The sequence below is a fragment of the Sorex araneus genome, chromosome X (genome assembly GCF_027595985.1).
Source record: "Sorex araneus isolate mSorAra2 chromosome X, mSorAra2.pri, whole genome shotgun sequence".
Classification (NCBI taxonomy): domain Eukaryota; kingdom Metazoa; phylum Chordata; class Mammalia; order Eulipotyphla; family Soricidae; genus Sorex; species Sorex araneus.
This window is the reverse complement of record NC_073313.1, coordinates 287,188,438-287,216,088: the sequence shown is the minus strand read 5'-3', so window position 1 is coordinate 287,216,088 and position 27,651 is coordinate 287,188,438. Positions and strand designations below refer to the sequence as shown.

General features: G+C 39.3%; 1 protein-coding gene across 8 annotated transcripts in view; it reads left to right on the top strand.

Annotated features, from left to right (window-relative positions):
* The window catches only part of AFF3 (ALF transcription elongation factor 3), a 602,210-nt gene that overhangs the window by 470,703 nt on the left and 103,856 nt on the right, over window positions 1-27,651 (top strand). For all 8 annotated transcript variants that reach the window (XM_055122984.1, XM_055122987.1, XM_055122986.1 and 5 more), the window contains one exon: window positions 10,563-10,614. In XM_055122984.1, the coding sequence (XP_054978959.1) occupies window positions 10,563-10,614 (52 nt within the window). The remainder of the gene's footprint in view (window positions 1-10,562; window positions 10,615-27,651) is intronic.

The following is a 27,651-nucleotide window of genomic DNA, read 5'->3' as shown; positions in this document are numbered from 1 at the left end:
AAAGTTTTGTTGGTCCTAACAGCTGAGGAAAGGGGCAAAGAAGGGAGCTAGACACTAACCCACAGCCTAGATTCAAGAATTAGATCTTGGATTATTTGCTGAAAATTCCAACCTGTGGCTTTACTGATCATCTCAGCAACACTTGAGTGCTTCTTCAGTCCTACTGGTGTCCTCCTGAACTTCCCACTCGATGGTAAAGTCACAGCCATGGAATTCAGACCAATAAGAAATGTATCCACCATTTAATCCAAACTGAATTCTAAGGATGTGGAAATTGTGTCCAGAGAGATTAAATGATTTGCCCAAGGTAATGCAGCTAGTTAGGGATAGAACCCAGAGTAACATGCTGACCAGTATGCTAGCTGCCTTTTCATAATTTATTCCACGCCCTGAGCCCATACACACACTATTTTCACTGAAATTATCCTTTTACTAGTGTTGATTTTTAATTTTCTTTTATTCTGCATAATAGACCATTTTTCAGTAGCTAAGCAGTCACACCCACAAACTCCCCCTCTGCCCCGTCTCCCGCCGCTGTTGCTGTGTAATCCCATCAATGGCCAACATCCAGGGGCTATAAAACCAAGCTCCTGGAATTTCTCCCTCTCAGAGAACCTGGCAAGCTATTGAGAGCTTCCTGCCCACACTGGAGAGCCTGGCAAGCTCCCCGTGGTGTATTCATATGCCAAACACAGTAACAACGATGGATCTTACTCTCCTGACCCTGAAAGAGCCTCTAATGTGGCACTGTTGGGAAGGACGAGTAAAGAGAGGCTGCTAAAGTCTCAGGGCTAGAACAAATAGAGACATTACTGGGCCTGCACGAGCAAATCGACAACCAATGGGATGATAGTGATAGTGAATAGACTAGAAATGGGGACTATCATGAAAGCTGTTTGATGGAGTACTTGAAGTAGATCTTTATCTTGCAATTCACCAGGACTTATTGATTTGGTTATTGAGATTGGCCATTTTGAGGGTCTTAAGTTCTGCCCCCATGGAAGGTGGGCCTGTGCTGAAGGTTGCAAGTGGACTCCACTTTAAATAGGAGAAGAGGACAGCTAGAACTCATTGTCCCTGTGAGATGTCCTACTCATTTGTGGTAAAAAGAGAAACAAAAGCTCTGATTCTCCAAACCCAGGTGTTTGCTTTCAGGTACCAGGACTCCATCCATCCCCTCCCTCTCCCCAGGGGTGGACTGTGGAGGAATGCCCTCTGCCTAGGACCCTGAGTGCCTCATATGAGCTTCACTGTTAGATGTCAGCTCTAATTCTCCAAACCCAAAACTGCTCAGGCAATTATTACTGAACACGCTCATCATATTGAAGCCACAGATATGCAACAACCATACTTCACTGAGCTGTCACAGTCATAGTCTCAGTCAGCTAAATGGAAAGGCTAGTGGAAAAGTCCCCTGTCATACTCTAATAGCACTACAACATAAAGGATACAATCTAAACAACAGAGCTATTATCAGTAATCCTCTGGCATAAACTGAACAGATCAGTTCTTAAGTAACTGAGAATCTAAACCCTCAATACTCATCCACATAAGTCAAAGAGAAATGGGGAAACTAAAAGTCAACTTCTGTGTCATAGAGAGATGGGAATCCAGGCAAATCCACAAGCCTATTAAAACCCTTGAGCCTGGTTGATGAGGATCTTAAATCAACACACTACATTGGCAATTGAAAATAAGCCAGCACTGACCAGTAAAATTAAGTAATCACTAGATAAGAAATTTGATCATCTTGAAGAAGAACTGATTCAGAGGATGCCAGATTCCATACAAAATGAACTGAAAGAACTAAAGAACACAGTAGCAAGCCATAGCAGCAGAACTGCACAGGAAGAGAACCATATAGACGAACTTGAAGACAAGATACAAGCCAGCATTGACAGGGAACTTGGAAAAGAGAAGAGAAACACTAGAATGGAAGAGAATATTAGGTAGTTAACAGGTAACTGCAAGAGGAGTGATCTCTGGATTATAGGAATACCAGAAGGAGAGGAAACACAGACTTGGGGAAGAACAAGTGACGGGAGAGATCATAGCTGAGAACATTTCCCACTCTCTGGAGGGCGGTTGGTGTACAGATTCCAGAGGCCCAAAGAGTACCAAAAAAATAGATTCAAACAAACAAAAAAAAAAACACCGACACATAGTAATCCAAATGTCAAAATCCAAAAAGAGAGACAGACTTCTTAAAACTTCAAGAGGAAGAGAAGCATTGAATTTAAGGGAAATAATCTAAGAATCACAACAGATCTCTCACATGAAATAGTGCAGGAAAGAAGAGATTGGAATGACATATGTAAATGTCTTACAAAAAAAAACTTTGACCTAGAGTCCATTATCCTGCAAAACATTCTCAGACCAACAAAAGCTGATGGCATTTGCTGTAGCTAAACCAGCCCTGAATGAAATACTTAAAAAAATTATATAAACCTAATAGCCAATTGTAGAAACAAAAAATCCACACAGTAAAATGTCAACACAGCCCTTTATTCCAATTTTTTTTCCAAGTGTCAATGGACTGAACTCTCCAGTCAAAATACACAGTGGTGGGATAGATTAGGAAGCAAACTCCATCCATTTGCTGCTTACATGAAACATATCTGAAAACACAGGATCAATAAAGGTTCACAGTGAAAGGATGGAAAACAATCAAACCAACCAACAGTAAACAGAAAAATAAAAAACTGGGACAGACATTTATATCAGACCAAACAGTATTCAATCTAGATAGTAATGAGAGATAGGGAATGACACTACTTATTGGTTAAGGGAACAACACATCAGGAAGTGTTAACTTAATTAATATATACACACCAAATGTGGGATCATCATGGGGCCAGAACAGTAGTACAGTGGGTAAGGTGTTTGCCTTTCACATGGCAGGTCCTGGTACAATCCATTGCACTGTGGTCCCAATGTGTATTTCACATATTTTTCAAGAGTATATAAAAGTCTCCTCAGATACAAGTCTTACACACACACATTCTTTTTTTTAAAATTTATTTTTTATTTAGTGAATCACTGTGAGGGTATAGTTACAGATTTACACATTTTTGTGCTCATGTTTCCCTCATACAATGTTTGAGAACCCATCCCACCACCAGTGCCCATTCTCCACCACCAATAAACCCAGTATCCCTCCCACCACCCAATCCCATCTCCCCCAACCCCACCCTGCCCTTTTGTTCTGTCTCTCCAATTGGGTGTTGTGGTTTGCAATAGGGGTGTTGAGTGACCATTGTGTTCAGTCTCTAGTCTACTTTCAGCACGCATTTCCCTTCCTGTGAGTGGTCTCCAACCACATTTTACTTCGTGTTCCCTTCTCTATCTGAACTACCTTTTCCCCCAGCATGTGAGGCCAGCTTCCAAGCCATGGAGCCAATCTCCTGGTACTTATTTCTACTATTTTTGGGTGTTATTCTCCTACTCTGTTATTTTATATTCCACAGATGAGTGCAATCTTTCTATGTCTGTCCCTCTCTTTCTGACTCATTTCACTTAGCATGATACTTTCCATGCTGATCCACTTATATGCAAAGTTCATGACTTCATTTTTTCTAATAGCTGCATAGTGTTCCATTGTATAGATGTACCAAAGTTTCTTTAACCAGTCATCTGTTCTAGGGCACTTAGGTTTTTTCCAGATTCTGGCTATTGTTTACAGTGCTGTGATGAACATATAAGTGCAGATGTCATTTCGACAATAGTTTTTTGCTCCTCCAGGATATATTCCCAGAAGTGGTATTGCTAGGTCAAATGGGAGCTCAATTTCTAATTTTTTGAGAAGAGTCCATATTGTTTTCCAAAAGGGCTGAACCAGTCAGCATTCCCAGCAGCAGTTAGAAGGGTCCCTTTCTCCCCACATCCTCTCCAACAGCGGTTGCTTTTGTTCTTTTGGATGTGTGCCAGTCTCTGTTCCACATAAACATTCTTTTCTAGTGCATATGGAACATTCTCCAGGCTATATCACATATTAGGGCATAAGACAAACCTATATGAATTCACAAACATAAAAATCATACCAGGCATCCTAGCATACCACAGTGCCACAGAGATAGAAATTAATAATAAAAATAATATGTGGATAAACTCTAACACCTGGATAGCATGCTACTAAATAATAGTTGTATCAAAGGAAGTCAGGAAGAGATTTTTTAAAATTACCTGAAATGCACACTGAGGGGATGGGTCTTAAAACATTGTATGACTGAAACCTAACCATGAACAGCTTTGTTACTGTGTATTTTACAGTAATTCAATTAAAAAAATAAGCATAAAAAATTTCCTTGAGATTAATGGTAATAAACAAGTTACCAAAATCTATAGGACACAGCAAAAGCCATACTTAGAGGAAAACTCATAACAACACAAGCCTACATGAGGCAAAAAGAAAGAGATAAAATTAACGATCTAAACACATGCCTCAAACATCTAGAAGACCAACAGCAAATGATCCAAAGACCAGCAGAAGGAAGGAAGTAATAAAAACCAGAACATAAACCAACTATATAGAAACCAAGAAAGCAATACCAAAAAATCAGTGGAACCAGAAGCTGCTTCTTTGAAAGAATAAGATAGAAAAAACTTGGCTACATTCATGAGGGGGAAATAGAGAAAACATTCTAATAAATAGGATCGGAAATGAAAGGGAGGAAAATACAACAGAACACTCAGAAATCCAAGACATCGTGAGAGCTTTGTATGAACAACTCTACTCTGTTAAGTTGGAGAACCTAGTAGTAAGGGACAGATTCTCAGAAACGTGTAATCTCCTAAGACTGAATGAAGAGGAAATAGAAAGCTTGAACAGGCCAATCACAAGCAAAGAAGTTGAAAAAGTAATTAAGCCCAAAAAACAAAATTACTAGCCCAGGTGAATTTACTGGTGATCTTTATCAAATCTTCAGAGAAGACTTATTGCCATTGATCCTTAAGCTCTGCCAAAATACCGAAGACACAGGAATTCTTCGTATCATCTTCCAGGAAGCTAACATTATAATGATGCCCCAAACATTACTAAAAGAGAAAACTTTAGACCAATCTCCTTGATGAACATCAATGCAAAAATCCTCAACAAAATCTTAGCTAACTGAATCCAAGAGCATATCAAAATCATACACCATAATTCAGTGACTATACCAGGGAATGTAAGGATGGCTCAATATACGCAAATCAATTAGTATGACACAACAGATCAGCAAAAGGAAAGATAAAAATCATATGATCATATTCATTTGTGCAGAGAAAGCTTTTGACAGACTTAACATTCATTTATGATAGAAATTCTAAGCAAAATAGGAGTGGAGAGAGCCTTCCTCAAGATAGTTAAGGATGTTTATGACAAGTCCACAGCCAATATTATTCTCAATGGAGAAAAAGAGAAAGCATTTCCACTGATATCAGGTATAAGGCAAGGATGTCCACTGTCTCTGCTCATATTCAACCTTGTATTAGAAGTTCTAGCAACATCAATCAGGCAAAAACTGGAAGTCAATGGGTCCAAATTGGATAAGGAAGGAAAATTATCTCTATTTGCAGATAATGTGATATTTTACATAAAGACCTAAAGAATCCACAGAAAAACTTCTAGAAAATAGTAAAGCAATACAGAAAAGTGACCAACTACAAAGTCAAAACACAAAAATTGGTCGCATTTATGTGCAAATAATCAGAGGAGAAAGAGATCAAATAATGTATCCCATTCAAAATAGTGTCCAAGAACATCAAATACCTAGGAATCAACAAAAGAGGTGGGAGAGCTATACTATGGAAATTTTGAAACAAGAAAGAAATAAAAGACTTAAAAAATGCAAAAAAATATTCCATGCACTTGGATTTGAAGAATTAATATTGTCAAAGTGACCATCTTATTCCTAAACTAAACTACCCTAAACTACCATGTAGAGTCAATGCAATCACTGTTCAAATTCAGACAACATCCCTCAAGGACTTACAATCGTCTATAATGAAGTTTGTATGGGATTATAAAGACTTTGACTAGCCAAAACCATACTAAGAAATAAACTGGGAGGTGTCTCACTACCTAACTTGAAGCTAAACTATAAAGCCATAGTAATCAAAATATTGGAGTAAGAATAGACTTTCTGACTAGTGGATCAGTATAAAATATTCAAGGACAAGGACATATGTGGTCAGCAAATTGTTGTTGTTTCTTTCTGGATGGATCATATCCATAACCCCAGCGACACTCAGGGATTACTCCTGGATCTGCACTCAGGGGTTACTCCTGGTGGTGCTTGGGGAACCATATGGGACGCCGGGGATCGAACTCAGGTCAGCCGCATGCAAGGGAGAGGAGCAAACAGTTTGCTGGGAGGTGACCAGGGAATGGAAGTGGAGGGTCTTGAGCACAAACACTGTGCCAGGGAGTGACAGTATGCACCGAAACTGTAGCTGTGGCTTGGGAGGAGGAATGCTGGGCTGGAAGTGACATGGGGGTGGAGGGACAGTCATGGGAAGTTGGTGGCGGGGTAGTAACTTTTCATCAGTACCAGAAACTTGAGCACTGTTGTAACCCTATTTCCTGAACTATAATATTTTTTGTTTGTTTGGGGTCATACCCAGCAGTGTTCAGGAATTACTCCTGGCTCTATGCTCAGGGGCCACTTCTGGCAAGGTTTTGGGGGCCATACAGGATGCCCGGGATTGAACCTGGGTCAGTCGCATGCAAAGCAAATGCCCAACCCACTGTATTATCACTCTGGCCCCAATATAATACTTTTTTCATGACCTCATTGTTCTTATGAATAGTTAACGTCATAAACACCACGAGAGAGGGTTCACATGATGAACATTTGCTTATGTGATCAAATCCTGTCTCCTGTCAACCAGTATTGCTTCAAATTATGTACTTTGTGAAACACTAAATAGGAAAAGTTGGAGCTGGATACTAGATTATCTAAACCACCCTCTGTCTTGTTCCAGATTTCTCCATTTGCTTCCTGGATCAGTGCTTCCTTTGCCCTATGGACTCAGCCCACCGGTCCCCTGGGTTGGGCCAATTCCAGCCTCCCTGGTTCCTAGCTGACTAGCAGGGCAGGAGCTGAATTCTGAACAAAGGCAGATAGGAAGGGGCTCACCTGCTTGTGAGATAAGAAGTCCAGGCAGATGGCAGCGCTGACTCTCACATGGCACTGAACTTCAGAAAGAGTGAAATGAGTTGTATGACTTCCCTCCCATGTTCCAGGCAGCAGAGATGGTGGCCTGGGGAATACCTGCAGAAGGTAAACTTGCCTAACAAGTCAGCTGCCTTCCACTGCTAATGGCCAGATGAGACGTTTACATCTGTGAATATATTTAATGGGGAGACATAAACATTTTAGTCTTTGGTTTTCAGTCTCAAATAGGTAGAGCTAGCAGTAGCACCAGTTATAGAAACAAATATGAAAACCAACCCAATGAAAACTCAGGTATTTTAAAAGCAATTAAGATATAGCAAAAGGAAACGAGCTTAAAAGAACTAAAAGATGCCCTCGGGCCAGATGTGATCCAGAGCAGCCACGCACAACATGGCTCCTCTGCTCCTTAAAGACTGTGATCCAGGAGGTCAACTAACCCATTTTGGCACCCAGAGACTTATAGAAATTGCATCTAGACTGTGAGCTGAGCCACAACCTCATGCCACCCGGGAAGGGGGAAGGAGTTTTTCTCCCAACACTTTCCTTCTACAGGGAAGAGAACAGCGGCAGCAGCAGTGCCCACGTGGCATTTGCCATTTTCTAGGACTCACAACCCAGAGGTACAGCTTATAATGGCGTGGTGCACGAGAGATCATGGAAAGGGGGTATTACCAGCACGCCCTTGGCCCAGATGAGACCCGGAGCAGCCGCCCACAACACGGCTCCTCTGCTCCTTAAAGACTATGATCCAGGAGGTCTACTAACCCATTTTGGCACCCAGAGACTTATAGAAATTCATCTAGGTTGTAAAGTGAGCTAAAACAACAGAAATCCAAAACTGCACGGCCGCTATTGCGGCCGCACGAGATCCTATAATCTTCATTCTCAGCAATGGAAAACAAGCTATCAAATGATTCCCTTTTTTGCAGGTTTGATTGTTGGGGGAAAATTCCAAATAATAATAGTCCTCTGTTGAAATATTGAATGTATCCAAAGTATAGAGAGAATAAAGTGAAGATCATTGGCCACTCAGGTGCGGGGGGGGATGGGAGGGGGGTATATTGGAGTTCTTGGTGGGGGAACAGGTGCAATGGTGAAGGAATGGGTGTTTGATCATTATATGACTGAGACTTAAACCTGAAATCTTTGTAACTTATCATGGTGATTCAATAAAATAAAATAAAGTAAAATAAATAAATAAATAGAACTAAAAGATTCAAATCTACTAAGGGTCCCTAGTGACAAATAATTCCAAGGAAATTCTGTTAATTAAAAACCACTGCTCTATGAAACGACTGTACTTGGAGACAGTTAATGTGCCATTGGCCATACCTCTATATGAGAGATGATCGTGAGAAGCAGTTGGCCATCCGTTGCAGTTAGGCCACTGTTTCTGCTTCTTGAGAAAATTTAGACCCCTCCCCCAAAAAATTATTAGCTGTAATATGTTTGTCTACTGCTCAGCTAAAATGTAATGAAGTTAACCTTAATACTTTTAGTAAAGTGTTAAAATTTCAGGGTCTGTTTTGCAGCTTCCTTTTCTGAGAGCTACTGAAGATATCTTTGAGAAGGCCATGGAGACACATTAGAATTATATGTACCAGAATGCCACCATTTTCATTAATACATTTTTTGTAGTTGATATAACATGATTACAATAGTGATAATATTTATGCCTCTGATATGCCAAACTACTGTTTCTGTGCCACCACCAAACCTTCACAATTTTAAGGCATTTTAAAATGACATAATGAGGGCCAGAGCCACAGCATAGCTGGTAAGGCACTTGCCTTGAACACAGCCCATCTAGATTCAATCCCCGGCTTCCCATATGGTCCCCTGAACCCCAGCCAAGAACCAGGAGTAAGCCCTGATGCCAGGTGTAACCCAAAAAGCAAAACAAAAAAGTTAATATTTTTTAAAAACTAAAATGACAAAATGACTGTGTATTTGAATATATAAATGAGGGAAACCAGTGCCAGGAGGCAGTATGCAACCCATGAATAGGCTTCTCCACCCAGAAGACACATGAGGAAATGAATGACGCTTTATCGAGAGTTTCCATGCCAACTGGGCCCCAATTAGACTCAGGGCTGGGAGAGCTGTTGGGGCTGAGAGCAGTAAGTACTTCCTACTACTGGTATAAAAGCCCATGACTAAGTAGAGTTTGTCATTACACTTAGAAGTTAAATGGCACACCAAACACTTGCTTAAAATTCCTAGTCATGGTTCAGCCCTTTGGAAAACAGTGTGGACACTTCTCAAAAAATTGGAAATTGAGCTCCCATTTGACCCAACAATACCACTCCTGGGAATATATCCCAGAGATGCAAAAAAGTATAGTAGAAATGACATCTGCACTTATGTGTTTATTGCAGCACTGTTTACAATAGCCACAATCTGGAAAAGACCCGAGTGCCCGAGAACAGATTACTGGTTAAAAAAACTTTGGTACATCTACACAATGGAATACTATGCAGCTGTTAGAAAAGATGAAGTCATAAAATTTGCATATAGGTGGATCAACATGGAAAGTATTAAGTGAAATGTGTCAGAAAGAGAGGGATAGACATAGAAAGATTGCACTCATTTGTGGAATATGAAGTAACAGAATGGGAGCCTAACATTCAAGAACAGTAGAGAAAAGTACCAGGAGGATTACTCCACATCTTAGAAGCACAGGGCCTTCAGAAGGATGATGGCACTCGATGACCAGCACCAATGGGCCTTTCTTGTCCCAACAGAAGCAGGCTGCTCTCAAGTCGTGATGCTGAATATTTCGCAAGCCACATTCTTTGCAGTGAGCTAACTTGAAAAGTGTCATTCTATAAAGAAGCAGTTCAGGATTACTGATCAAAACATGATTTTATTACCAGCACCAATAATAGGGGGTTTTCCCTTCTAATGGTGACCCAAAAGCATGCTTCCCACAACTAGCCATGATGGGTCAGTGTCGGTCCTTACAGTTCCTCGTGTAGCAGGCTCTTCAGGCAGATGTTCCAGATCTTTGTGGAAGGCTAAGCAGCCACAGTTCGGGGTTCCAGCCATAGTGCTCTGCAGAGTTCACTTGCTGCTCCATTCTGTCTCAGGTAGGCAGTGGGTAGCATGGCACCTGTCACGTGGAAAACACCAAAAAGATCATTGTTGGGTTATAACTCCACAAGGAAAAGCATCTTTGATTCTATTTCTTTTAATATTTTATTCTTCAAGCCCCCCATGAATCCTATGAGTGTTTGCAGGATTTTTTCTCCTGCTGTAGCTATTTTTAATTGCCAGTTTATCCAATGAAAAGCTGCAAAAAGAAAATTTTCATAATTAGGAAATAAATTAGACTACTACCAAAATATTTTTAAAAAATGGTATTTTGGTTACTAAGTATCTATCCCTCTTTGTTCCCTTTTATAGAATGCTAGAAGATGACCTTAAGCTCAGCAGTGACGAAGAGGAGAATGAGCAGGTAAGGTTCTCTCACCATGCTGTTCTGACCCAGTTGGTAGCCCTGGATAGTGCCCTAAGTCGGATTCCACTGGGTGTCCTTTTGTGAAATTGTGAGCATCTGTGCTGTTGGGCCAGTTTGTTCAAAAATATCTTGGCTTTTATTTCCCTTCAAACTGTCATTCTGAGGTCAGGGTGTGACTCAGTGATAGAGTTCTTGCTCTGTAGTGGGTTTGATTCCTGGAACTGCCAAAAATAAACAACAGTAACAACAAAAAACCCTGTGATCCTGTGACTTTCATGTCACTGAAACCAACAGTGTTGTTTATAAGGAGCAAGTAGATTCAGTGTGAAATAGAACGCTTTCTGTTTTGCAAAGCCGACTGGCTTTCTGCGGGGACCAGATACCTGTCCTTAACCTCATCAGTAGGCAACAAGCAAGATGTGATATTAAATATTGAGAAGTCTGATACATATGCTATTAACTTTGAAAAGAATAAAGCATAGAGGTGAGCTAAAATTATGAATAAAAATCATGCTCAGAATAAGCTGTTTGTCATAAGTGGTAAATATGCTTGAAATGTTCTTCCCTGGTTCTGATTTATCAGTGTGAGACATCAGTCAGAAGTTTATAAATATTCTTCTGATCAGTCAGTTAAGGTGAAAAAAATATCCAAATAACATTCATCACCTTCACTTCTGCTTTTCAGAAAATGTTTGTAGTAAAGCAAGTTTTGAAAACACTAAAGACAAATTTTCTTAACCTTCCACGTCCTTTCTTTGAACCTAAATTGTATTTTGTCAAGTTGTGATGAATGTGATAGATATGAAAACAATTCAGAGAGGTGTTTTGGTGTTTGTTTTGATGTTTTTACACAACACTTGCACTGTTAAATTGCTTTTGAAATACTGAATTTTATACAGCACTATCCTGGGATGGTATGCAGGGGATTTGGCTGGCTGGAGCAATGTTTCTCCACCTGTTTCCTTCGAGGTCTTCTTCCCACCTATTTCCCTCTTGTGCACCCTCTGTCCAACTGACTTTCCCTAGCCTCATGCCTTGGGCCGCCTTTGTGTGATTTTCACATGTGGTCCCCTGGGGGCTTCCAGGAACCACATGGCTCCCAGTTGGGAACAGCTGAGCTAGACATGCAAATACTAAGAATGTGTGGAGAGAGGCTGCAGGGGAGAAATAAAAGTCAAAAGTTGTCTTCCAGGAAGAAAGAGCAGACTGTCACCTGGGTTGCAGAAGGGTTTTCTTACCTGGTGAGAAAAGAAAGGTGAGGTAGCCAAGAAAAGTCTGGCTTTGAGATTGAAGCTGAGTGTGGAACCATGACCAGCAAGTGCAGGAAGCTTCACAGAGCTGAGAAGGTTGGTTGGGCTTTAGGGTATGATTTTAAGAAATTAACCCAATTGATACACACATGGCAGTTACACACTCTTCATACAACAATTCTGGTGGAACTGGAGAATTCTTTCACTCCTACATTAGGTTCCTCGTCTAAAGTAACTATAAGCAAAACAGTGTCGTTATTTTTGTGCCTTTTTTCAATGAGACTCTCAGAGTGTGTTCAAAGCATCTCAATGCAGCCCTGGGAGCCCCTCCTGGCATTGCTGGGCATTGCTGGTGGTGTCTCTGGTGGCTGTAGCACATGATGTCCCCAGCCATCAAGGGCCAACTAGCACATCTGCAAGCCCTTGCCTTGAGCTCTGGCCCTGTTCAAGTTCACCAGGTCCCAGACCCCTTGAACATGATTTGGGTGTCCCTAAGTAAATAAGGGAAAAGCAGTGTGTAAGTTCACTTTATTTAAGAAAAAGCATCAGAGGGGCTGGAGCAATAGCACAGCAGGTAGGGCATTTGCCTTGCATGCGGCTAACCCAGGTTAGATTCCCAGCATCCCATATGGTCCCCTTAGCACCGCCAGGAGTAATTCCTGAGTGCAAAGCCAGGAGTAATCCCTGTGCGTCGCTGTGTGACCCAAAAAGGAAAGAAAAGAAAAGAAAAAAGAAAAGAAAAGAAAAGAAAAGAAAAGAAAAGAAAAGAAAAGAAAAGAAAAGAAAAGAAAAGAAAAGAAAAGAAAGGAAAGGAAAGAAAAGAAAAGAAAAGAAAAGAAAAGAAAAGAAAAGAAAAGAAAAGAAAAGAAAAGAAAAGGCATCAGAAATTGTTTCATTCAGCAAACACTTCTTAATTTGGGAACAATTTCCTGAGTTATTTCCAGAAAATTCGCCTATTAAAAACTCAATTTTGAAAACTTAGTTGTCAGGGTTACACTAAACACATCTCTAACTTAGTAAGAGCTTGGGTAGACCTCATTTGCAACATGAAGCCTTTAGTAACTCTGATCCTTCATTCGTGGATTTGGTTCTTGTGTGTACATATACCTTCCTGTGTTTTTCAGTAAAAGCCATTACAAGGTAATTTTTATTCAGTAATCCTCTCTTTTAAATTAAGATTCCAAGCAGTGGGGTTTTGTATATGATAGTTTAAGTGATTGCTTTAAAATAATAATTATGCTAAGTTATCCTGCTTTGGCCTGTAGTTATACTCTAGCCTAATCACAAAATAATAATTCTCATGCTTTTAAAGAAGACTAATGATAGGTTTTTTTTCTCTCCGAGACACAATTATGGTGTGCCCTGAATAAGCAGAGACTGGCATATGGCAGCACTCAGGCACTCTGCATTTTTCGGTTAGTTTGAGCTAATTAGATCGGTGATTTCAGCAGACAGTACGCTAATCAGTGCTGGTCAGCGGGTACAAGATTGAAAGCTACTGATTTAGAAAAGTTTTTATTATTCTTATTGTTGAGGTCACATGGTTTGAAATAATGGTAATGTTTATGCTTTTACTATGAAAAGTTACTGTACCACCACCAAGACACAAACAACCCTCCACCACCATCCTGATGTAACTCCTGATACACCCCTTGTCCCACCGGCCAGTCCCTCAGCCCCTTCTGGTAACTGAGTGACCTTGTTAGAGTCCATTGGTCATTGTTCATCCCCTTGCTTTATTTCATTCCATACCACACATGAGTGAAATCAGCCCGCATTTGACCTCCCCTTTTATCTTGAGCCATCCAAGTTTCAACAAAAAGCAAGATTTCATCTTTTCTTAGAGCCAAAATGTACATTGTGGTATATACACACATTATTTCTTGAACATATCGTCACAATTTCTTTTTATAATTATGGTACATATACATATTATTTCATTGTGTATATATACCACAACTTCTTTATCCATTAATCTGTTGTTGGGTGTTGGGTCATTCCCAGATCTTGACCACTGCAAATAGCATCACAGTGAATAAATGTTGCATATGTTTTCTCCATTAATCTGCAAATGGTCCTTTATCTTAGCATTCAAATAAATTCTATCTCTTCCCTAAAACATTAATGTTTTTATGTTCTTTTTATTTTCTTTATTTTATTTATTTATTTTTAAATTTTTATTGAATCATCATGTGGAAAGTTACAATGTTCTCAGGTTTATGTCTCCGTTATACAATATTCAAACACCCATCCCTTCACCAGTGCCCATATTCCACCACCAAAAACCCCAGTATACTCCCCGCCCTCCCACCCCCAACTGTATAACTGATGAATTTCACTTCATTTTCTCTTTACCTTGATTACGTTCCATATTTCAACACAAAACTCACTATTGTTGTTGGAGTTTCCTCCCAAGAAAGACAGCCCTGCTACCAAGGAAGCATTTGATAATTAGTTTTCCATTGCTAAGAATGAAGAGATATGTAGCCCCACTGCTCCAAGTACATAACTCTTTTATTTTTCCTTTTTCCTTTTCCTTTTTTTTTTCCCCTCAGCCCCCTTCCCGCGCCTCATAGTATGGTGGACGCCACGCCGTGTTTCTCCCTGAAAAATGGGAAACAACCAGGAAAGAGGGATATTTCCTCTCCTCGGCCGGCGTGGGGCTTTTGCTTAGTTCACAATCCAGAGAAATGGCTGCTACTTTAATAACCTTCAATATTTCAACAAAAACTCAGTTATTATTTGGAGTTTCCCCCCCAAGTCAGACCTGTTAAAAAGGAACCATTTCACATTGCTGACAATTATAGATGTTAAGTCTTGGTTTGGGATTTCTGTATAAAGTCCAGGGAAAATTCTGCCAGAAATTGTATAGCCCAGCTCACAGTTCCAGTGCATTGCTGTAAGAAGTCTCTGGAATCAAAGTCTTTAGGCGCAGAGGGTCCGTTTCACTCTCAGCAGTTCCGAATTTATCTGGGCCGAGGGCGTGCCAGTTACACCCACTTCCCATGAGTCCCTAGGAGCCCCAAGTGTAAAAATCGTATACCTCTGGGTTAGGAGTCTTAGAAGATGGCTCCTGCCATGTGGATAATGCTGCCGCCACCATTTTCCATGCAGGGAGACAGGGTGGGGAGGAAAGATCCACCCCTGGGCAGCACTGAGTTGTAGCCCAGTTCACAGTCCTAGTGCATTGCTATAAGAAGCTGCGCTGGATGCCCGAATGTGTTAGGTCTCTGGAATCAAAGTCTTTAGGCGCAGAGGGTCCTGTTTTTATGTTCTTAGGATAAATGCAAATGAGTAGAATCACTGGGTCATATGGTAGATCTATTTTTAATATTCTGAGTAGACTCCGCTGTTGTCTTTAGAAAATGAACCCATTTACAATGTCACCAATATTGAATGAGGCTTCCTTTTCCACCACCAGCACTGCTTGTTTCGAGACTTTCTGATACAAGCCACTCTTGCTGGTTTGAGGTTAATACCTTATTATCATTGTGGTCTGCATGTCCCTGGTAACCAGTTGATGATGAGCACTTTTCCATATGCGTTTTTGGTATCTGTATATCTGTTTTGAGGAAGCATATGTTCAGCTCATCTACCCAGTATTTGATAGGGTTTTTATTTTTTCCTTTGTTTTTATTGAGTTTTGTATATCTTTGATATCACCTTGTGTGGAGTAGAAAGTTTGTGTCCCATTCAGTCGGGGTTTTTTTTATATTTTAGACATAGTTTCTCTCACAGTTTCTACAAGTACAAGTCTTTTGGTTTACTGTAGTCTTGATTTTGTTTTCTTTGAAGATTTCAAAATCATTAGTGCCCCTGAAGTCAGAGTCATGGAGAGTTCTGCTTATGTCCCCCTTTATGTATTTTAATCATTTTGGACTAGTTTTGAAGTGTTTAAACCATTTTGAATTAATTTGTGTATGTGTGTACTAGGAGTAAAATTTCTTTATTTCTTCCTTTTTTAAATTTTTTGGCACGTGGTCATGCATTTCTCCTAATAGCATTTGCTGAAGAGGCTTTCCTTTTACCATCTAATCCACAGATATCCTTTCTTGTAAATATACTGTCAAGATATTTGAGGGTTTATCTCTGGATTCTCAGTCCCATTTTATTGATATGGAGATCTAATTTTATTCTCATATCATACTTTTTATTACCATAACTGTATAGTATGTCCTAAATTGAGTTACATTTGACTCCTAGCTATTTTTCTCATAATTGTTTTTGCTATTCAGGGAATTTTATGGATTCATACAAATTTGAATCATATTTGTTCCAAGCCCTTGAAGACTACCTCTGGAATTCTGATAGGGATTGCATGAATGTACATGGTGCTTTATGAAGTATGCACACTTGGACAAGTAACTGCTGGAAGAATTTGTAAATTCTTCCAGCAATGAATTTGAATTTTATTTTTATTTCTTTGTGGGCTCTATTTTTCTGAACAGTGACTTGTTATCACCTATATGTGCCAGTCTTTCTCTCCTTTGTTCATTCCTAAAGTACTTGATGTTTTGGGACATAATTGTATATGTTTTTTTTTAAAAAAATCTTTATCTTCTAGGAAATTCTTTGAATATAGAAATGTAACCAACTTTGTGTTGGTTTTGATTTTGTAGCCTGCTGTTTTGCTGTGTAAGTTTGCTGTTTCTGAAAGCTCTTTTGGTGGAGCCTTTGGGACTTTCTGTGTTATTATTAAGTCATCAGAAAATAGTTTTAAACCTCTTTTACAGGTTGAATCTCTTTAATTTCATCTTGACTAATATCTGTCTCTTTGTCTTCCAATTTTTTGTTGAATTTTGTGTGAATGAATGCGCGTTCCCCCGGAGATCTCTCCGGCCCGCGGAGAGACAACAGTGGAAAGCGCTCCTAATTAGGTGGATTCTGTGAGGGTCCTGATCTGAAATAAGACTAGTGAGGTTAGTAAACAGGGGGCCCATCAACGACACATGCCGATCAAGGGCAACTTTATTAACTGCCATGCTGGTTTTATACTTTTCTTAGCAGGGGGTTGGTACATAAGTTGTCAATCATCAGGGAAGTGTCTTTTCAGACCAAATAAGGAAAGGTTCGGGGTGTATTAGGTGGGCTTACAACATTCTTCAAGAGTAGATTGAGAAATAGTGGGGAGAGGAAGGCAAGGGTTTATCTGGCAGGAGCATCTGGCAGGAGGAATGCACAAGGTTTTTAGTGTAGAGGAAGGTATTCTACTTTAGGGCTTTATGGCATCTCTTAGTTAACTGCCCTGGGCTACTTTTACCTCTTGAGTTTGGCTATTTCCTTTGTCACAAGGGCACCTTTGCCTCAGGTCATGCAAAGCTGGTAATGGAATTTTCCGGTTTGTCCAGGGTAAAGGTTTCGGGGTCCTCTTTTGTTCAGGGTCCTGAGCAGTCCCCAACAAATGAACAGTCTTGCCTATACCTGATCTGTATAGGAGAAGGCGTCCCAGTTTTTGCCACCGAGGATGGTGTTAGGTGTGTCTTTGTTGTATAACGGCTTTGCTATGTTAAGTTCTTCTGTCCCTATTTTATGGAAGAATTTTTATAATTGTTAATGGATGTTAAATCTTACCAAAAGTTTCCTCTGTCTCTTTTGATATGAGCAGATTGTTTAATTTCCTTTTATTGATGTGGTATATCACACTAATTGATTTCTATGTATTTAACCATCCATACAATCATGGAATGGATCCCACTTGGTCATAGTATATTGTCCATTTGATGTGTTGTTAAATTTATTTCACTAATATTTTGCCAGGTATTTTTGCATCTGCTTTCTTCAGGGATATTGATTTGCAATTTTCTTTTTAATAATATCTCTGTCTGCTTTGGGCATTAGGGTAATTAATGTTGGCCTCTTGTAAATTCAGTAATAAATCCTGTTTCTTTGATTTTTCATAGGTCCAATTTGATAAAACTCATTAGTAAACTCATCTAGAATTGGGCTTTTGTTGGGGCGGGCAGATTTTTTTTATTACTGTTTCAATTTCTCTACTAGTAACTGATCTATTCAAGTTTAAATGCACCTGCATTTGGTACTGTTAATAAGACCTCGATCTTCTTGATCTCTTGATACCCTGATTAGTGTGTAATGTTCATACCTACCTCTTATTCCTTGCTCAGGTTTAAGTGCTATTTGGTCTGATGAAAATATAGCCATATCTGCATTTCTCAGTCTGCCAATTGCCTTTAAGATTGTTTCCCAGCTTTCTACTATAAACTCAGCGCTTGTTATAATGTTTGCTGTGTTCTTCTAAACAGCAACAGATTGGATTCTGTTTTCTAGGCTAAACATTTGGATATACCCATCCATTCTGTGCCTTTTGATTGGGGGTTCGCTTTGTTGACATTTCAAGAAATTATTAACATAAAGGAATTATGGTTATTTTTCTGTAAGCATTTGGGTGTTTTGATTCTAAGCTTTGGTTGTTTTAGATTTCTCTTATTTTCTTTGCTTTCACTTTGCTATCAGTCTGATGCTTCCATTCACCTTCTCTAAATATTTTTGCTTTGGGGTCACCACGTACTTTATGTATGAATTCTAAGCATATTTTCCCCTTTTAATTTTGAACAATTAAGTCTTTCATTCTGGGAATCAACTTTATTATTCCCCTTCTGTCCCCCATTTTATAGTTTTTATGTATCTTTATGCTCCCAAATGTCCTTTTACGGAAGATAATTTAGTATTTCTTGCAGAGCTGGTTTAGAGGCAATGTATGCCATTAGTTGCTCTTTGTCTGGAAATGTTTTTTAAGTTCCCGTCAGATGTGAGTGATTACCTGGCAAGAGAAAAGACTATTGGATGGAGATTCTTTTCATTCAAGACTTTGGATATATTAGTCCCTCCTCACCTATAGAGTTTCATTTCAATACTCTGGTTTCTCCTCAGATAGCATTAATCTTTGCCTTTTGAAAAATCCAATGTGAATTTTGGGGGGTTCCTTTATACATTGTCTTTGCTTTTATTCATTTAAGAGTCCTCTCTCTCTCTGACTCTGTCTATCTCTCTCTCACTTGTTCTCTCTCTAATTCCTGCCATTTTCATTACAATGTATTGGTGTGTGTCTGTTTGAGATTATTTTATTTGGAATTTTTTGAGCTCCCTGCATGAGAATATGTGTTTCATTCCTCAGATTGGGGAAATTCTTAGCTATTATTTCTTCCACCAGCAATTCTGCCTCTTTCTCTTTTTTGTCTCCTTTTGTAACCTTTATGATAAGAATTTTAAGCAGGTAGGGCGTTTGCCTTACATGCAGCTGACCTGGGTTTGATTCCTTTGTCTCTCTCGGAGAGCCTGGCAAGCTACTGAGAGTATCTCGCCTGCATGGCAGAGCTTGGCAAGCTACCCGTGCCGTATTTGATATGTCAAAAACAGTAACAACAAGTCTTACAATGGAGGCATTACTGGTGCCCACTCAAGCAAATCGATGAGCAATGAGATGACAGTGACAGTGACAGTGATATGATAAGAATGCTGTTTTTCTTAACAATATCCCATGAATCTCTTACATGTCTTCATTTTTTAATAATTTTTTCTTTTTCTCTTTGGATGATGTTATCTAAAATTTTGATTTCTTCCCTTCTGCTGCTCAGTCCCACTCTTATATCACTTGTATCACTTGTCATCCCGTTGATCTTCGATTTGCTCGAGTGGGCACCAGTAATGTCTCCATTAGTCCCTGTCATGTGCTAGTGTAGCCCAATGGTATCTCCTTACTCCAGGAACATGAAGAACCTCAAACCATTCGTTTAGGGTTTTGACGAAGAAGTCTAGCCATCTCGTAGGTGGGCAGCCATGTGTCTTTTGACGTCCCATGGAATCCAGTCAGTAACAGCTCTAGTCCAGCGGTCATCTCTAAAGCACATTACGTGTCCGGTCCATCTGATTTTTGACGCCTTGGCAAACGAGACAGCGTCCCTGATTCTTGACCGTTGACAGATGTCAGAACTCAGGATTCTGTCTCTCACTTGAGTGAAATGTGATACTCCAAGTGTAGCTCTTTTGATTCCTCTTTGGGATACCCAAATAGCGTTCTTATCCTGTACAGTACTCTTTATCACATTCATTTATGTCTGGAAATTTTTCATACTCTCCTTCACACTTTCTCCAAGGTTATTGATTCCAATAAGATCTTTTCAATGATATCTTTATTTTATTGAACCTCAGTCGGATTGGTACTTGGAAATCTTTCTTTGGGAGTTTGTAAGTTCTGTTCTGTTAGAAGACTCCTTGGGCTTTGTTTGCCTCCACCAGTATGACTGGGTTCTTCTGTCTTTTCATTTTGCCTGTCACTGTGTGAGGGCTAAGGCTGGAGAATTGAGTATGAACTGACTTTATTGACAATCAGGGGTTCTGTCTTGCCAGACTGAGTTAGATCCTGTGACTCTGATACTTGTGATCACATGTGACCTGAAGTAACTACAGTGTTGCTATGAATTTGCAGTCACAAGCTTTCTGCATCCACAGTGTACCAGGGTCAGGCCAACTAGTTCCATACCCCAGAGCTGACAGTTGCTGATGCCTGACAGTATCTGTGGTATTGATGCCCAGTAATTTGGGCACCAGATGGAAATTCATGATCAGAAGTGTCCAATAGCACCTGTAACACCAAGCTGACCTGACATTTGGGTTTTCTGGTGTTTGACAATTGCTTATTAAGCTCAAACCCAATAAGAAGCATCCTAAGCTTCTACCCTAAGCTTCCCAGATATGGGTTCCAACCAGATGTTTAGTTGTACAAACAAGGGCTGAATGCTGGCATGGCAGGCAAAGGCAGGTGGGTTACCAGCTGTCCTTCCTCTAGGTACAGTGTCTAGGCTTCCATTCAGTCACCCAGATGTAGGTGGAAGGGGAGGGGGGCGGCCTTTTGTCTGACCTGATGAAGGCCAGTGTCATCCAGACGATTGCTTTGCCTGCAGGGATGGAACTTACCCTTGGTTTGCTTCCTTTTCTAACAAGGTTCAGAGCTAAGGGTCGTGAGTATCTTGCCTGTTGTAGTTCTTGCCTCCAGCTCAGGTTTTCTCAGATTGAAGTATTACCTTAGCTGCTGTTTTCCAGCCAGACCCTCCATTTTCTCAGGGCAGGTTCTCTACCTTCAGACTCTGCTGCTCCCTTCCATCCCTAGTGTCCCCATCCTTATCCTTCAAGTCTGTCACTGCATCTTTCTCCACAGTTACAGATTTCTCAGAGACAGTGACTGGGACCTCCACTGATTTTTCTCAACGAATCCCGCACACAATTCTGTGTTTAACTCAGTTGTCCTGTGTTATTTGGTGCTGTTGTGTCCTCAGGTTCTACGCTTTTGGGCCTGTTTAATCCTGCCAAATTAGACATAGACATTTCACATTAGCAATTTTTCCTTATACAATCAGTTTGTTCCTTAACCCCAAATCTTTTTTTTGTATTATTTTGTTAAATTTTTTTTTTAATTGAATCACCATGAGATGCAATTACAAAGCTTTCATGTTTGAGCTTCAGTCATAAAATGATCAAACACCCATCCCTCCACCAGTGTACATTTTCTACCACCAATGTCCCCAGTATCCCTCCCCCCCTCCATGCCACCCTTCCCCTGCCTCTATTTTGTATAATTTCAAAGGGAGCAGGGGAGAGTTGGGCCACCCCTGGCTGTGTTCAGGGTTACTCCTGGTGGGATCTGCTACATGTAAGGGATGTACATGTTCTAAACCCTCTCTTAGGCTGCTTAACCCCAAATATTCAGTCTTTTGAGATTGTATAATGTATTTCACTGCCTTGATAATCATGTTACACTAAATTCATTGAGCTGACAGGACACCTGATTGTCATTGTGAATACTGCTTACCAGCCACAGAGACACTGTAATGAAGCCATCCGCCACAAAAACTTAGATTAGCATGGCTGTCTATCCTTCCTGAAATACTTCAGATTCATAAGCGTTTGGAAACTCTATCTAATGTCTCCTTTTTCCTTATCACTTCTGTGCTCCCTAAAGAGATATGCTACTCCAGTGAGTAGGAGCTTAGCCTTAGCAGCCCTGTTCTCTGGGCGGAGATTCTGTTGTAGTACTTAGTAGCTTTGGAACTGAAATTGTTCTCTTCTGTAGCATCACAGTTTATAAATTAGAAATAATATGAGCTGTCCCCATAGCCTGATGCCTCCTCATAATTTGTGCCCATCTGATAATCTTCATGTGATCAGATCTAATAGACCTTTGTTTATTAACTTATAATTGAATGTGATATACATAAGATGTGCATAATTTAGGGCTCAACCTGATGACTGTTTATTAACCACAAACACCCATGCAACCCAACATCCAGATCAAAATGCAGATATAGCCACAGACTCAGCCCTCTCTTGGCTGTGTCCAGTCACCGCCCTCCAAAGAATAAATTCTGCCTTCTTTCATTTTTTACAGTTTTTTTAATTGAACTACCATGAGATACACAGTTATAAAATTGTTCATTGTTAATGTCATCTCTATCATTCTTTCCAAAGATTTATTGATTTTATCAAGTTTTTCAAAGAACTAGATTTTGGTTTCAGAGAACTAGACTTTGATATTTCCTACTATTTTTTTCTGCTTTCAATTTCCTTTTCAATTTTTTTAATTTAGTCACCCAGAGATTTCAAAGTTATTCTTGATTTGGTTTCAGAAAATAGTTATTATCCAATTAAATAATTTAATAAATTAAATAATGAATTAAATAAATATTTAAATAATTCTTTAATTAAATAAGTAAATACTATTTTCATCACTTCAACACTACACTAATCCCTTTATCAGTGCCCAAGTCCCTCCACCAGTTTCCTCCTTCCCCCATTACCTCCTGCTTGCTTTGCATTTTTATTACTCTTCTTCTACTTTCTGAAAAAATCTTAAATCATTGGGTTGATATTTATGCACTCTAATAACACAGGTAGTTAGTGCTATGCATTTTATTCTACATTGCAGTTGCTGCATACTATAAATTGTGTGATGTGTTATCATTTCAATGTCATATATTATACTTTCTCTTTGTTTAAAACTGTGTTGTTGCTTTACCAAAAGTTGAAGATAACCTGTAATCTTTTATGATTTTCAATTTGGATTTCTTTGTAGTAAAATAACACATTCTGAATTATTTTTATATATATTTATTTATTAATTAGTGAGTCACAGTGAGAGTACAGTTACAGATTCACACATTTTTGTGCTTGTTTTTCCCTCATGCAATGTTTGAGAGCCCATCCCTCCACCAGTGTCCATTCTCCACCACCAATGAACCCAGTATCCCTCCCACCCCTCCAACCCCATCCCCCCCACCCCACCCCACCTCTGTGGCAGGGCATTCCAACTTGATATCTCTCTTTCCTTTTGGGTGTTGTGGTTTGCAAAAGGGTATTTAGTGAGTATCCTGTTCAGTCTTTAGTCAACTTTCAGCACGCATCTCCCTTCCCGCACAGGATCTCCAGTCACATATTACTTGGTGTTCCCTTCTCTATCTGGGATGACTTTTCCCCAGTGTGTGAGGCCAGCTTCCAAGCTATGGAGCCAACCTCCTGGTATTATATACTACTATTCTTGGGTATTAGTCTGCTACTCTGTTGTTCTATATTCCACAAATGATTGCAATCTTTCTATGTCTGTCCCTCTCTTTCTGGCTCATTTCACTTAGCATGATACTTTCCATGTTGATCCACTTATATGCAAAGTTCATGACTTCACCCTTTCTAATAGCTGCATAGTATTCCATTGTATAGATGTACCAAAGTTTCTTTAGCCTGTTCTCGGGCACTTGGGTTTTTTACAGGTTCTGGCTATTGTTAACAGTGCTGCGATAAACATATAAGTGCAGATGTCATTTCAACTATACTTTTTTGCTTCTCCAGGATATATTCCCAGAAGTGGTATTGCTGGATCAAATGGAAGCTCAATTTCTAATTTTTTGAGAAGCGTCCATATTGTTTTCCAAAGGGGCTGGACCATTCGGCATTCCCACCAGCAGTGTAGAAGGGTCCCTTTTCCCCACATCCTCTCCAACAGCGGTTGCTTTTGTTCTTTTTGATGTGTGCCATTTTCTGTGGTGTGAGGTGGTATCTCATGGTTGTTTTGATCTGCATCTCCCTGATGATTAGTGATACAGAGCATTTTTTCATGTACCTTTTAGCCATTCTTATCTCATCCTTGGAAAAGTTTCTGTTCATTTCTTCAGCCCACTTTCTGATGGGGTTGGATGTTTTCTTCTTGTAGAGTTCAACTAGTGCTTTATATACCCTTGAAATCAACCCTTTATCCTGGGTATTGAGTGAATATCCTTTCCCATTCTGTAGATTGCCTTTGTATTCTGGTAACTGTGTCTTTTGTGGTGCAGAAGCTTCTTAGTTTAATGTAGTCCCATTTGTTTATCTCTGTTTCTACTTGATTGCTTAGTTCCGAGTCATCTTTGAAAATACCTTTAGCTTCAATATCGTGGAGGGATTTGCCGACCTTGTCTTCGATGTACCTTATGGATTGTGGTCTGATGTTGAGGTCTTTAATACATTTTTATCTGATTTTTGTGCATGGTGTCAGATCAAGGTCTAAGCCCATTCTTTTGCATGTGGTTGTCCAGTTATGCCAGCACCATTTGTTGAAGAGGCTTTGCTTGCTCCACTTCACATTTTTTGCCCCCTTATCAAAGATTAGATGATCATATATTTGGGGGTGTGTGTAGGGATATTCCGCTCTGTTCCATTGGTCTGCAGCTCTGCCTTTGTTCCAGTACCATGCTGTTTTAATGCTTTGTACTAAAGTTTAAGGTTGGGGAGGGTGATGCCTCCCATCATCTTTTCCCCAAGAATTGTTTTAGCTATCCGTGGGCGTTTATTGTTCTATATGAATTTCAGGATTGCTTGATCCATTTCTTTGAAGAATGTCATGGGTATCCTTATAGGGATTCACATTAAATCTGTATAATGCTTTGGGGAGTATTGTGATTTTGACAATGTTGATTCTCCCTATCCATGAACAGGGTATATGTTTCCATTTCCTCATGCCCTCTTTTATTTCATAGAGTAGCGTTTTATAGTTTTCTTTGTAGAGGTCCTTTACTTCTTTAGTTAAGCTGATTCCAAGTTATTTGATTTTCTGGGGCACTATTGTAAATGGAATTTCTTTTTTCATGTCCCTTTCCTCTATCTCATTGTTTGAATATAGGAAGGCCATGGATTGTTGGATATTGATTTTATAGCCTGCAACTTTACTATACAGGTCAATTGTTTCTAAGAGTTTCTTACTAGAGCTTTTAGGCTTCTCTAGATATAGTATCATATCGTCTGCGAATAGTGAGAGTTTGATTTCTTCCTTTCCTATCTGAATGCCCTTAATATCTTTTTCTTGCCTAATGGCTATTACTAGTACTTCCAGTACTATATTAAAGAGAAGTGGTGAGAGTGGGCATCCTTATCTTATCCCCGATCTTAGAGGAAAGGCCCTTAGTTTTTCCCCATTGATGATAATGCTTGCCATAGGTTCGTGGTAGATGGCTTTGACTGTCTTGAGGAAAGTTCCTCCAAAACCCATTTTGGTGAGAGTTTTTTTTTATCATGAACGGATGTTGGATCTTGTCAAATGCTTTCTCTGCATCTATTGGTATGATCATATGTTTTTTATCTTTATTTTTGTTGATATGATGTATTATGTTGATTGATTTCCAAATGTTAAGCCATCCTTGCACCCCGAGATGAATCCCACTTGGTCATGGTGTATGATCTTTTTGATGAGTTGTTGGATTCTATTTGCTAGTATTTTGTTGAGGATCTTCGCATCGGTATTCATCAGGGATATTGGTCTATAGTTTTCTTTGTTAGTGGTGTCTTTGTTTGCTTTTGGTATTAGGGAGATATGTACCTCGTAGAAACTGTTCAGGAGGGTTCCTGTCTTTTCAATTTCCTGGAAAAGCTTGAGGAGAACTGGCAACAAGTCTTCTTTAAATGTTTGGAAGAATTCACCAGTGAATCCGTCTGGACCTGGGCTTTTGTTTTGGGGGGAGACTCTTGATTACAGTTTCGATTTCCTTGATATTTATGGGCCTATTCAGGTATTTCAAGTCTTCTTGGTTCAGTCTTGGGAGATTGTAGGAATCAAGGGATTCATCGATTTCTTTTAGGTTCTCTTATTTTGTCGCATACAGACTTTCAAAGTAGTCGCTGATGATCTTTTGAATCTCCTTGGTTTCTGTTGTGATGTCCCCCTTTTCATTTCTGATTCATTTTATTAGGGTTTTCTCTCTCTCTTTCTTTGTGAGTCTTGCTAGCAGTTTATCAATCTTATTTATTTTCTAGAAGAACCAGCTCTTTGTTTCATTAATCTTTCTAATTGTTTTTCGGGTTTCCATATCATTAATTTTTGCTCTAAGTTTTATTATTTCTTTCCTTCAATCTGGTTTGGGTTCCTTTTGCTGGTCCTCTTCTAAGATCTTGAGCTGTGAAGTCAAGCTATCTATATAGGCCCTTTCTTCCTTCCTGAGGAAAGCTTGCAGAGCTATAAATTTTCCCCTTAACACAGCTTTAGCTGTGTCCCATAGGTTCTGGTAGCTTGTGTCTTCATTCTCATTTGTTTTGAGGAGGTATTTTTTTATTTCTTCCTTGATTTCCTTCATGACCCACTCATTGTTCAATAGTGAGTTGTTTAATTTCCAAGTGTTTGATTTGGTTCTCAGTGTCTGTGTGTTATTAACTTCCATTTTCAGTGCATCATGTTCTGAAAAGATAGTTGATACAATTTCTATCTTCCCGATTCTATTAAGGTATAATTTGTGACCCAGAATGTGGTCTATTTTGGAAAATGTTCCTTGTGCGCTGGAAAAGAAACACATTCTGAATTATTTTAATTCCTGTGAATTTATTGAAAGCTTTATGATACAAGATATGAGCTATAGTGGCATATGTTTAATGTTTACTAAAGTAAGTTATCTTACCCTGATATTGGGTGGGCATTTAATCATTATTTTGTACTCTTGTTGGTGTTTTTGTTGAGATTCATTGACATTTGGTTGCTCTATTATTGGAACATGAATTTTAAAGTTCCCACCTTTCATTGTGGATTTTGTCCAGGTCACTTTCTATTCAATCCATTTATTATGTCACATATTTTACAACTCTGTTCTTTGCTGCATATGCATTTAAGGTTTTATGTTTTCTTGGTTGGTTACCCTTTATTATTATGTAATATTACACTGTCTTAATTTCCTTTGATTTTTTTCGAACTCTGATATGAATAGAATCACTGCTGCTTTCTGAATAATGTAACTTTATCCATTCTTTTGTTTTCATCCTACCAATACCATGATAATTGAAGTAGGTTTCACAAAGATAGCCTATGGTTGTCATTTGTATTTTTTACCTATTTTCATATTTTAATTGATATATAGGCATTTTCATTTAATGTCTATATTAATAATTTTATATAACATAACCATTTGGACTGGAGTGATAGCACAGTAGGTAGAGCATTTGCCTTACACACAGCCAACCCAGGTTCAATTCCTCCATCTCTCTCAGAGAGCCTGGCAAGCTACCAAGAGTATCCAGCTTGCAAGGCAGAGCCTGGCAAACTACCTGTGGTGTATTCAATATGCCAAAAACAGTAACAACAAGTCTCACAATAGAGACTTTACTGGTGCCCACTCAAGCAAATCGATGAACAAAGGGATGACAGTGCTATAACCATTTACTGATAATGGCATATTATAGGTTTTCTACTTAATATCCCATAGTCACCCCATCACAGAATTGATAGTAAACTATCAGTTATCCCATGGTAATAATGGGATTAGGTTTT